Source organism: Glandiceps talaboti, chromosome 7 (assembly GCF_964340395.1).
Source record: "Glandiceps talaboti chromosome 7, keGlaTala1.1, whole genome shotgun sequence".
In the NCBI taxonomy this organism is placed as follows: Eukaryota; Metazoa; Hemichordata; class Enteropneusta; family Spengelidae; genus Glandiceps; species Glandiceps talaboti.
The window spans coordinates 6143783-6157313 of NC_135555.1; the positions used below are offsets into that span (position 1 = coordinate 6143783).

Genomic DNA, 13531 nt, shown 5'->3' on the forward strand with positions numbered 1-13531 from the left:
TTACAGACAGGGATCGGCTGGCTGCATTAAGAGTTACTTTGAAGTTCAAGAACATAGAAGATGTTATTGAAGTAACCAATGAAGACACATTCGTAATGGTTGAATCTATAGCCTTCTTTGAGGCCTACAGACATGTTCTAAACAGTTTAAAGAAGCTGGATGAAGACAATTTGCCGTTTGTAAGAAATCTTGTACTGAGCAAGAAAGAGATCAATGTAGCCAGGTATTTAAGAGTAGAGGTGAATACCAACCCTGTGTACGACTTTCAACCATTAATGAATGAGGGTTGGATAATGCATCACTCTGATAAAAGGGCAACTCGAAAGAGATACTCAATGACTAATCTTACTAGAGACGAAAGACTGCCAATTCCAGTTCTTCAATTCGATGAATGGCCTACAGCAACAGAATTGATGTTAGACAGTTCCCAAATGAAGGCTGTCAAAACTGCTCTTACTAAGGAAGTTGCTATAATTCAAGGACCTCCTGGGACTGGGAAGACATACATTGGATTGAAGATAGTCAAAATGCTTCTGCATAACCATTCACTTTGGTGTGGGGGTGGTGATGGTGGTGGTGCTGTTGACAATCGTCGACCAGTACATATACAATATCATGCATCTGGTGGTTCACCTATTCTGGTGGTTTGCTACACGAACCATGCACTTGATCAGTTCTTAGAAGGTATCACCAAATTCATGCAACAGGACATTGTCCGGGTTGGTGGTAGAAGTAAATGTGAAGCATTGGAGAAGCATCTGATAAAGACTAAGAGAAGAAAAGGTGTTGGATGGTATATTCGAAATAAGATGAATGATGGAAAGTCACTGATTACCAATGGTTTTAGTGCTGTCAAAGGTAACCATAATATTAATATGAAAAACGTGATGTCCGCAGAACATTACAGTAGCTTGATGCGAAAACAACAACACAACTGTGACACATATCAAGATGTGATGAATGAACTCAATACTTGGCTCGTTGAGAAAATTGCTGAGATAAGATCTCCACAGGACATGCAGGATGAAAATAATAAGTTACATATAGAAGAAATCTGCAGTGCAAATGCAAGAGAAAGTCCAGAGATATCAGGTAACCAGGATATGTTGACTGTAGATGGAGAATTGGTAGATCACATGGACAGTGAAACCAGAAATGCACATGTGCATGATAATGAGTTGATAGATGTTGAAACTGAAGCTGACTTTGCTAATCAACAGAGATTGCTTGATGTTGAGGATACTTATCAAAGAGCATTTGTAAATCCTGAACTTCTACGGATCTTACGACAGTTAAATAAATCACATGGTAGAAAGGTAGCAGGAAGAGTTCATGGACAGGAGAAGAATGCATCAGAGGAACAAATGAAAATGCTTGATTATTTGATTAATGACACAACAGAAATGATAGAGAAAGATGCAGTAGAAGTTACTGACATTTGGGAATTAAACCTTGCTGAACGCTGGCAGTTGTATCGCTTCTGGCTTAATAAGTGGAAAGCTGTGAACAAAGAGTGCCTAATGAATTCTGTAAAAGAGTATGAAATGGATTCCTTAAGACTAAAGGAAGTTCGAGAGCAAGAAGATCTTAGGATTCTTAGAGAAGCTAAAGTGATTGGGATGACAACAACTGGTGCTGCAAAGTATGATAACATTCTGAGAGCTATTCAACCCAAAATTGTCATTGTTGAAGAAGCAGCAGAAGTACTTGAATCTCACATTATCACGAGTCTTAGTTCAGGGTGTGAACAATTAATACTTATCGGAGATCATCAGCAATTACGCCCAAATCCAACCGTTTACACTTTGGCGAAAGATTTCAACCTTGAGATATCACTGTTTGAGAGGCTTCTCAACAATGGTCTTCACCATGATACCCTACAACTCCAACATAGAATGAGACCAGAAATAGCCAAACTCATGAAACACATTTATAAAGATCTCAAAAACCACCCTTCAGTTGAAAGATATGAAGATATCCTGGGAGTTGGGAGCAACATTTATTTTGTAGACCACAAAGAGGGGGAAGTGTTTATGGAAGATACCCGAAGTCGCTCTAACTCACATGAAGCAGAATTCGTTGTTGCACTATGTAAATACTTCCTTAAGCAAGGTTATGACCCATCCCAGATAACAATTCTTACCATGTACACAGCCCAGTTGCTCCAGCTTAAGAATCTAATGCCAAGAAAAATATTTGAAGGTGTTCGTGTTAGTGCAGTGGACAACTTTCAAGGGGAAGAGAATGATATCATTTTGTTGTCATTGGTGCGAAGTAATAACCAAGGAAGCATTGGTTTCCTAAATATTGCAAACCGTGTTTGTGTTGCACTTAGTAGAGCAAAGAAGGGATTCTTCTGCATAGGGAATTTCAAGCTCCTTTCTCGAAGAAATAACCTTTGGAAGAATATTGTTTCTGACTTAGAAACATCAAACAGCATTGGAAGAAGTCTGAGAGTGTTCTGCAGGAATCATCCAGATACGGTTACAGAGTGTTCATCTGCTGAACATTTCAAAGCTGCTCCAGAGGGTGGCTGTCGTCTTCTATGTAAAACACTGCTAGATTGTGGACACATCTGCAGACTACACTGTCATCCACATGACGTCAACCATGAAATCTATAAATGTATGGAGAATTGCCAAAGAAAATGTGAACGTGATCATCCTTGTCCTTTACGGTGCTATAAAGAGTGCAAATGTATGTTTGAAGTGTACAAGAGGATCTCAAAATGTGGGCATATGAAGCTGTTGCACTGTTATCAAAATCCTGATGATTCAGACAAAGTTCTCTGCATGGAAGACTGCCAAAAGCAATGTGGAGAAGGACATTCCTGCCCCTTGCATTGTCATAAAGATTGTGGTCAGTGTATGGTTAAAGTTAGCAAGATTGTTCCAATGTGTGGTCACACACAAATGGTGCCATGTCACAAACCTCCAGAGACAATTCTCTGTCTGGAACAATGCCCAAAGGCATGCAAAGAAGGACACCCCTGTGAATTGCCATGCTATAAGATGTGTAGACGATGTGAGGTAAAAGTTGAAAAAACTATACCAAAATGTAACCACAAGCAACAAGTACCATGTTACATGAAGCCCACAGATTTCAAATGTCAAGAGCAATGTCCCAAACGATGTGAGCTAGAGCATCCTTGTCCATTAAGATGCTTTGAGGAATGTTCACGATGCAGAATACGTGTCTCAAAAATTCTTCCAAAGTGTCACCACAACCAGACAATGGAATGCTATCAAGATCCAGGGGAATTCAAATGTAAGAAACCTTGTCAAAATGTCCTGCCTTGTGGACATGGATGTACTAGAAAATGTTCTGATAGTTGTTCTAAAGAGTGTCGGGTTTTGGTAGAGAAGACTTTACCACGTTGCGGTCATACTCAGAAGATTCAATGCTCACAAGATGTTACCCAATATATTTGCCACCTACCCTGTGAGAAGATCCTTGGATGTGAACATGCTTGCCAAAGGAAATGTGGTGATAAATGTGTCGAACAATGCAATGTTAATGTCCTGCATGATGACTGGCCTTGTGGGCACATAATACAAGGTCCATGTTATCTGACATCAGATAGCTGTACTGTGAAGTGTGATGTAAAGTTTGCATGCGGCCATTCCTGTGAGGGTTCTTGTGGAAATTGTAGGACTAGTGGTAACCACCAACCCTGTAAAGTACCATGCAATAGGCTACTGAAGTGTGGTCATACATGCACCAAGCTTTGTCATGAAGAGTGTACTCGGGTATGCCTAGGAGAGGTCCAACATAATTTTCAAGATTGTGGACATACTATAACTACACTTTGCTGTCAGCAAATAATTTTATGCCCGGTGAATTGTGTTGCTGTTCTCCCCTGTGGACACAAGTGTAGTGGAACATGTGGGTCTTGCAGTGGGCGAGGTGGTATTCACAGTCTCTGCAAAACACAGTGTGATCGCAAGCTCATGTGTGGACACACTTGCTTGAATAAATGCTATGAACCATGTAGTGTGTGCCCTTTCATGCACCATACTATATGTGACCATGGAAATAAAGACAGGAGATGCACTATGCGATGTTCTTGGAAATGCAGGCATCAAGAATGTAGACGACAATGCTGGGAACCATGTGATAGGATAGTGTGCAACTATCCATGCCCGAAGAAACTGAGATGTGGCCATAACTGTGTAGGTTTGTGTGGTGAGGTTTGTCCACAATTATGCAGAGTGTGTAATAAACCAGGTCTTCAAGCGTCTGCAGCATTCTTTGGTCGGATGTACACAGACGAAAGCCACTTCATTCAGCTGACTTGTGGTGATGTATTTGAGTCACGTGATCTTGACCGGTGGATGTTTGGAATATCATCGCTGGTTGGCGACCAAATCACCCCTTTGAGTGTCAAGACATGCCCAAAATGCACTAGAGAAGTCGTCCGTTGTAAACGTTACAATTCTATCATAAAACGTATCCCTATTACGATGGAACAGATGAAGAAAGTTGAAGGGATGTTTCAATTCGAAATACCTGCAAGAAGATATGTTAGAAATCTAATGGTTTCACAAGTACCTCGCAACCACCAGCCACTGTTCGAAAGAATGATAAAGTCATCAACAAACTTGATTGATCTGTCATCAGTCGAAAATAACATAAGATGTTACAGAGAACTCGCACTGGCACATCTTTGTATTGGTCGAGTAATAGCTGTTGTTGATGTCGAAATTTCCAACACAGAGACACATTTAGAAGTTGGTGTTTTAAAGCAAATCAATGAACATGCTAGAAATTTGAAGGACATGATGGACAAAAAGCTAGAAGAAATTGCAAGTTGTGGTTATGATGCTCTTTGCTCCAGTAGAAAGGAAGAAACACACAGTCTTATGCTTCAAAGTTGTTATGTACATGCAGTGTATCGACTACATGAAAGGCTTATACCCCTATCGACGGTACAACAGATTGAGGTTGATATGCAAAGACCAAGAAGAGGTTTCTTACTTGACCATGCAGACCACCATGTGGTTCCACAAGACATTACAACTCTGAGTAATATTCTGTCAACACTGAAACAGAAACATCCAGATGTGTTATCAAAGTTAAGGATACCAGTGCAGCCTATCCCTTCAAAGTCATCGAAACTGAAAACTTCTGCCATTGGTGATTGGTTTAAATGCTCTAGCTTCCATGTGTTTTGTCACAATGTTGATTCTTCTGATGCGTTTGGTGCTGGTTGTGCTCAATGGCCTCGATGTCAGCAATGTCCGAAGAGAGTGGATTACAGTGACAGAGAAAATGTAAGTATAATCAAAATATAAATCCATTGCAATATGAAACTGATATTACGGACTAAAAGTGATTATGTAACAGTGACATTATACTTAAGATTTAGCAGCAAAAATCGAAGGTTTCTTTTAGGAGGTAGTATCAAACATGGTCAAATTTGAATCAAATATAAGCAATAAAGAGAAGGAAACATTTTATATGTATTCTTGATTTTTTTTTCAAACATTTAACTTTTCCAGAAATCAGTTAGACAGATGTCGGCGCCATCCACTCGTTCCAAGGGATTTGCAAGGGATTTTCTTCAACAGAAGAGAGGACAGCCTCTGGTATGTAATAGCAATCCCGTATGATAGCTGCCACTACCAGTATATGTCTGAAATCCATTTGAAATTAAACATTCCATATACAAGCATGGTATAAGAAAATATGGGGTTATAATATGTGCATGACTTTAAATTCGTTTCCATTACAGTTAGAATTCCTTGGCCAAAGCTTTTGTTGGTCTTTGTAGAGATCTGTATTTAAAAGTAGTTCAGCTAGTATCACCCACCATTCCATCACTTTAATCGCCACTTGTAAATTTACCTACATTTGCATACTCAGGTAACAACCAATCAGAACTCAAACCCAAGGTCAGCAAGTCAAAAACAACGTCCAAGCAAGGGTGAATGGAAGCAAAACAAGGTACTAAGAATACAATATTCGTTTTATAATCATTTAGTCAACTCGTCCAAGGTTTGATCTATAGTAGGACAAACCAAAAGTATTTGCTCGAGAAATGATTGGGAAGACAGTACTTAAATAGTCCAAATGTACAATCTTACCGACAAATATAGCCTTAAAAAGCAATATGTTCAAAAAATAAACTTGAAGATCACCAGTGACGTCATCTTACCCACAACGTGTTAATTCACAGTATTGCAAGAGGATTACTGTCGTGTTATCAGCGAACTTCAAATTCCATAGATAAAACATAGTCGGGCCAAATAATGTGACCGTCCCTGTCGTGATGATAAGATCGGTCATATATAACAACTAACTTTGCTCGTTCGTTGCAGACTTTCGGTGGGACATCTGCTCCAGGTTATAACCAGACAGCATCACATGCTCCCAATAGATCTAAAAACCGAAAACGGGTAAGTTATATTACGTTTTGTGACTTCCCTTCCAGTAGTACAAAGTAGAGTCGATGGTGATTTTGTTTTAGAGTTAGACCTTAGCTTTAATGTCAGTAGAAACGTTGACAATCCTCGGAAATATTACGACATTGTACAATACATTTTGTGTGATTCCAAAAACAAAGTGGTTGCCTTTAATAGTTCAGTTTAGATAAAATTGAAATAATAATACTGTGTTTATCCATGTTTTCCACGTTCTGCATAGGCTCCTCGACAAAGCAATACCATGTCCGCTCCAACTGCAAAGACACCTGCAAAAGGAATGGGGGACCATAAGGATCAGCGATCATCCGCTAAAACTAATGAAAGGGGACATGCATCCAGCAGTGGCGGCGGCGGCGGTGGTGGTGGTGGTGGTGGTGGTGGTGGTGGTGGTGGAAGTGGAAGTGGAAGTGCTTCACGAGGTCGCAGGAGGAGAGGGTCAAGAAGACCACCAAAGCAGGATAACGTGTTACCGTCACCCACACATACATTGCACTAGTTTTCGTGCATTTTAGATAACTCCTCCGACCAGAGTTTAACAAATTGATTCCAAGATAGAAACTGATATTTTAAATGAGTTCAAAAGAAAGAAATTTTGCATAAACTACTAAAAGTCCATGATTTTGTACTGTCAGCGTTTTTCGTAGTATAAGTTTGACAATATACGGTGACGTAAAAAAGCAATCGATAGCAGAATGAACGATATAGCTGCACTAGCTGCAACTGGAGCCGGGTTTTTTTTTTACCATATTTTGTTCGCTACAATAACTTACTCGTAATATTGTACCCCATGAACAGTATCGCATTATCTGTGGATAAACGTATTTTTGTAGCTGTATACACGATAAACAAATCAAAGCAAATTGATTTTGGGACTGCACCTAAAAATGTGCGCCCTCAACGGCGATCACGATTTCAACTTGTTTCTGTACCGGCTATGGATAATATCAACTGGTTGACATGTACAATGTCTAATTATTGGTATTTTAACAATTTTCAGTGAATATATTGTGGTTGTCTGATCGAAAATTATACTCCTGTTACACCGGTACAATTTTAACATGGTGACATTCAAAACCAAGCTTTTGCTCAAGATTCAAACTTGGCAGCACACTACCAACAGATAATATTGACTACTAATTGACAGATACAAATTTAAAGTCCTATAAAAAGAAACCCTCCCAGTTGCAGCTAGTGTAGGTTTAGGGAGTACTTTCTAACAAGGCCTTAGTTGCCTAGATATATGTTGAGTACCTCCTGTAAGTACAAATTTTCACAGAATGTTGATATTGGCAGCTAGCTAGCTGTAGGCATTATGGCTAGGTAGTACGTGTGTATAAGTTATGTAATTTTGCACTTGTCTAATTCTATGTCTTGCCCTACACGTGTCATGTTATTGCAATGCCAAAATATTGTTACTATTGCAAACATAATAATCTGCTAACAAAGTGGTATACGTAGTCAGATGTTTTGAAACCTTCTGTTGATGCCGTTCACTGTTCATATTTTTTTGTTCATTCAAACTGTAGATATATTTTCATGTTTGGTCAATTTGATCGACGATTCAAACTAATGTAGAGTAAGAAACCATTGATCGTATTCAGTACTGGGAGTGGATTGTGTTTACGTGTAAGTTGTAATGGCTTGCAGTCATTCAGTTTTAATTACAGATTGCAACAAAAAGTTAAATTTGATTATAACTTTCCTGGGGCACACCTGAAGGACGCTTCAAAATTTCACACTAGATAAAGCCTCCGGTAACGATTTTATCAATTTGATTATGAATTCTAAAATCACTTACCCTAACGTCACAGTCTACTTCATTTTATCTGCGTTTTAAAGCAAGCTATGGTATACAACTAGTTTATTCGGCTCAGTGTTCAGATTTCTAATGATTGTTTTCATACTTAATTATTATTGTTGAAATATCCCCTTTGTGGTCTTTTTTCGAAACTCACAATTATAACCCATTTTTGCCATACATGGCATTTATACAATTTACAAATGAACACTCATATTCAATTTGATATGGTGAATGCGGCTCAGTTTCTTTATTTACCTCAATTTCAATGTTCCGGGAGTGATCGCTGCCTTCCCCGGAACAAACAATATGAAAAAAACGACAATAAACGAAGGACATTGAGGTAAATAAAGAAATCGAACCGTATTCACCACATCAGATATTTATTAGATTGACTTATATTCAATTTGTCATAAAACCGTGGACTACTATACCGATTATCTGTCATATTCTTCACTTTATAGATTATCACCTTGTATAATCCAATTTGTACCTACTTAATCTTTAAGACAACCCTGCAGATGATATTGTAATATAAGATTACTTATGGCGTGTATAGTTGTATAAACAGAAGGGAAAAAAAACCGTTCCAATAAAGACAAAAGAAACAACATTTTAGCCGCATGAGGATGCTACAACATCGTACTATTTCCGGTATATTTGTATTCGTTTTCTGAACGGATTGCAGTGCAAAATATGTAAGGCCCTTTATATTTGTATTAGTTTTCATTCAGGAAAAAAATGGGCTGTGTTTGTGTATCAACCCTACACTGACGTCATACTTTGTAGAATATTTTGATATATACCTCAGGTGTCTGGATTGCAATATCACTTGTCAAATGCTAGTAACCCTTGCGAAATGGCTCACTATAAGGCTGGAGATGTTTTTCCAGAAGTTATGTTATACAAGTTGTAAACTAAATTTTGCTAAAATCCGAAGGGAAGTGACTGAAAAAAGATCATTTTAAGGTGTTTGCAGACGCTTTTGAAAAGTTTTAAAACCAGAATGCATTTCACAAACATGTAGTCTAGCAAATTAGCGATAGTGAATGTGAGCATTTTGAATCACCTTTAAAGTTTAATTTACTGACGATGAAAAAAGAATAATGGTATGAAACAATGTGATGTCTAAGATAGCGATTAGTGATGTTACACGTACTCTGTAAGGTACGCCGTGATGGGGCGCCCTCATTGGTCAGTCCCTTTCACGTCCGATAGAGCAGTCCGGTGAGGGCGGAGCGACACGACGTATCTTACATGGATGTATACACAGATGTGTCGCATGCAGGTCTGCTTTTATTATCATATGACATGTTTGTACACATACATAAACATTCATTCATTTGTTGGCTGGATAGAGACACTAAATGTCGTAAATTTCTTCTCCAAACTCCCCTTGATAATTTAAATGAAAACAATTCTCACCTTAACAAAATTCTAAAGTATCTATCTATATATATACCTATATATATATCTATATATATCTATATATATCTATATATATATCTGTCTGTCTGTCTGTCTGTCTGTCTATCTAAAATATATATTTATCTATCTGTCTATCTATATATCTGTCTGTCTGTCTATCTATCTATCTATCTATCTATCTATCTATCTATCTATCTATCTATCTATCTATCTATCTATCTATCTATCTATCTATCTATCTATGCATGCATTTACGTACATACGTATGTAGTTTAATACAAATATGATAAATATATCAAAATACATATATACCACAAATAAATTGGTTTTTTTTCCGATTAAACATCTAGTATGAATTTTACAATATTGGATTATCTGGTCAAAACCGTACCATTCCGGAGAAATGTCCTTATAATGCTGATATGATGACTTGGTTGAAAAAAAATGACAGGGCAAATTTATTCCACGTATACAACGGATTTAGCCTTTAGAAAAGTGGCATTTAATTATATCGGTGTTACTTACATTCTTTCCAAATTTTGCCATGAAGAAGAATTTCAGTGTTCCCAGGAAATAGTACGATAATGATTGTTGTTATATTAGTAAAGTTTTGTCATTTGTAATTCCCAGTTCAAATTGTGACATCCGTTGTAATATTATGATATATTAGAGTTGCCGCTGTCATGGTAACAACTGTTTTTTTAATCACTTTTCGTTGTACAAGGAGAAGAGGGATTATGATGATACAACCTGTTAGCTGTTATACTCAATTCAGATACCCATAATTCAGTTCATATACGTGGATCCCATCAACGACAACAGTACGCTGTAATAGTAAACCTCTGTACTTTCAATACTCCATTTTAAGACTTCACGATGAACGCACAGTCTGCACTTGAACACAAAATTGGGGTAAGTTAAGCTGCTATTTAATTTTTTACTCTGGGAAGGTTCCTAATGTGTCCAGTTAAAGTTCGCAACATTTAAAATGAAAAAAAAAAAACCAGGCAGAATTAAAAGTGGACTAATGTGCAGATTAAGTTAAACTTTCCTCCTAAATTTTGTATCAATGCTGTATGGATTTAAAATGTAGTTTGAACATTTAAAGTAGGTTTCATAATTTATCATAGCCCTGGCAGTACGTCTGTGGAAGGTAAAATTATTTATGATTTTCGGATCACCCTTTCTGTGGCTTTGATATAACTTTATAGACAGTCATTAAAAAAAGAACCGATAAGACTATTTGGACAAAATACACTGTACAAGGAAAAATAAAATAGAAAGAGTATTCGACTATTTAAAGAGATACCATTTCAACGACAGGTAGGTAAAATCTATGATTATTTAAAACCGTGTTAAATGTAATCCAATTTCACGGGATATTGTACGTGGCGGCAGCAGGCGTGATTTGGACGGAGGGTGTGTCATTGAAAATTAAAAGGCCACGTAAGTAAATTAGAACATCTGTCGCGAGTGGGGTGTCCGTCATTATTTGCGAAATGAACATTTTGACAAACAAATCCATTGTTCTTTTTTGAATTATGATAACTATTTCTGATCACTTATGTATAGTCTACATGTGTATATCCAATATGACAACAGTGGTAGACAATTGCTAAGTAATATTGACGGTGAAAAGGGCGAAAATGAACTTATTCATAAATATACGGTATAGGGGGCTGGGAACTGAGGCAACTGCGGACAGTTACTATTTTAGTACACAACATACTAGTTTATAATGGTAAGCAGAAAAAACAACGAGATAAGCAAATAAAACAAAAGGAAAAGTTAGTCGAAAATCTCTAGATAAACCTCAAGAATGTAAGTTCTTGTCAGAATATCGAGGGAAGACCACTCCGCAGAGCTACTAAGGTCGCGACATCGAAAAAGTCGCACTGCGTTTGCAGTGGTGATCGACCTTTCTTCTGAAATTAAAAATGATTGACCGAATGCAATATATATAATGACCAAACCAGTACATAATACAACATTATTGGAAACATTTCAGAATGCAACATGTAGAGTAAAATGATGAAGTGTGGACCTCTGATGTAATGTGATGACATTAATTCATTTCATACATTCAACAGGTGAAATGTTAGTCTTAGCAATACTGCTTGGATGTAGTTACCAGGGTACACTAGTACGCCCATAGCACATTTTAGGGTTTACTAGTACCCCCATAGCACATTTTAGGGTTTACTAGTACCCCCATAGCACATTTTAAGGTTTACTAGTACCCCCATAGCACATTTTAAGGTTTACTAGTACCCCCATAGCACATTTTTAGGGTTTACTAGTACCCCCATAGCACATTTTAAGGTTTACCAGTACCCCATGATCCATTTCAGGGTTTACTAGTACCCCCATAGCATATTTTAGGGTTTACTAGTACCCCATGATCCATTTCAGGGTTTACTAGTATCCCATGGCCTACTTCAGGGTTTATATGTACCCCCGTAGCCTATTCCATGGTATTGCAGTACCATATAGTCTATTCCAGGGTATTGTAGTGCACCATAGCCTATTCCAGGGTATTGTAGTACCCTATAGCCTATTCCAGGTTATTGTAGTACCCATAGCCTATTCCAGGGTATTGCAGTACCCATAGCCTATTCCAGGGTATTGTAGTACCCCATAGCCTATTCCAGGGTATTGTAGTACCCATAGCCTATTCCAGGGTATTGTAGTACCCTATAGCCTATTCCAGGGTATTGTAGTACCCATAGCCTATTCCAGGGTATTGTAGTACCCATAGCCTATTCCAGGGTATTGTAGTACCATATAGCCTATTCCAGGGTATTGTAGTACCCCATAGCCTATTCCAGGGTATTGTAGTACCCTATAGCCTATTCCAGGGTATTGTAGTACCCCATAGCCTATTCCAGGGTATTATAGTACCCTATAGCCTATTCCAGGGTATTGTAGTACCCTATAGCCTATTCCAGGGTATTGTAGTACACCATAGCATATTCCAGGGTATTGTAGTACCATATAGCCTTCCCAAACGAAGGATTGTAATGAAATTGTATTTCAATGTTTAAATCTAGTGTGATTGGCATATCATTCCAATACATCTTTACGCAAATGTCAATAATTTCATCTCTTAATCCCCCATATATGTCACGTCTTTGATCCGTTCATATAAACGATGGTTAAAGGTTGTCATGAATACCATACGTTGTCATTCAGACATATCTTCCTATATTACCTTCGCCAATGTGATTGGACGAAGGCTACGTTTACATCTCGGATTGTTTGTTTGTTTGTTTGTTTGTTTGATTGATTGTTTGTTTGTTTGTTTGTTTGTTTGGTATGTTTCGTCTACAGTTTGGTATGACCTTTTCTAGTCGTTACGAAACTCTTTTTGACGTTTCTTACTACGACCTTTGATTAATGTTGATGACATTAATGGTGATATGCCTAGATTATGACAGAAGTGCAAAAAGTTCTATATTGTCAAGCAAAGGCTGCTAAAAACTGTAGCTGTCGATGTCGCAGAACAGTATTTCTTTGATTTGCGTCGAATACTCGTAAAGTGTACAAAAGATACTTGCATAAATCAACTGTGATGCTGAGAAGTGTGCCGTAACATATTGCACTGAACATGTTCGTATAGATGGTTGCCAAACATATACCCTTGACGAGAAGCTAAAGTGTACAATGTACAGCATTGACCACTACCTTAACAAACATAGTAGTCTATAGGTGAAAGAGTTCGTATGACATAAAGTTAAGGCAGTCAAAGGTTTGCAGAAAAGAAGAAGTATGTTTTCCCTGCTGGTACATACTAGGTATTACAGATATAAGACATATTTTGAAGCATTCTAATTTAATGTACGGTACTATCATGGTATCAGGATATGTCATACAACACTAA

General features: G+C 37.7%; 1 protein-coding gene across 1 annotated transcript in view; it reads left to right on the top strand.

The window, feature by feature from the left end:
• The first annotated feature begins 10454 nt into the window (after positions 1-10454).
• LOC144437170 (GDP-mannose 4,6 dehydratase-like) overlaps positions 10455-13531 on the top strand; it is a 53943-nt gene continuing 50866 nt past the window's right edge. The window contains exon 1 of the mRNA XM_078126051.1: positions 10455-10563. Within this exon, the coding sequence (XP_077982177.1) occupies positions 10528-10563 (36 nt within the window). The 5' untranslated portion in view covers positions 10455-10527. The remainder of the gene's footprint in view (positions 10564-13531) is intronic.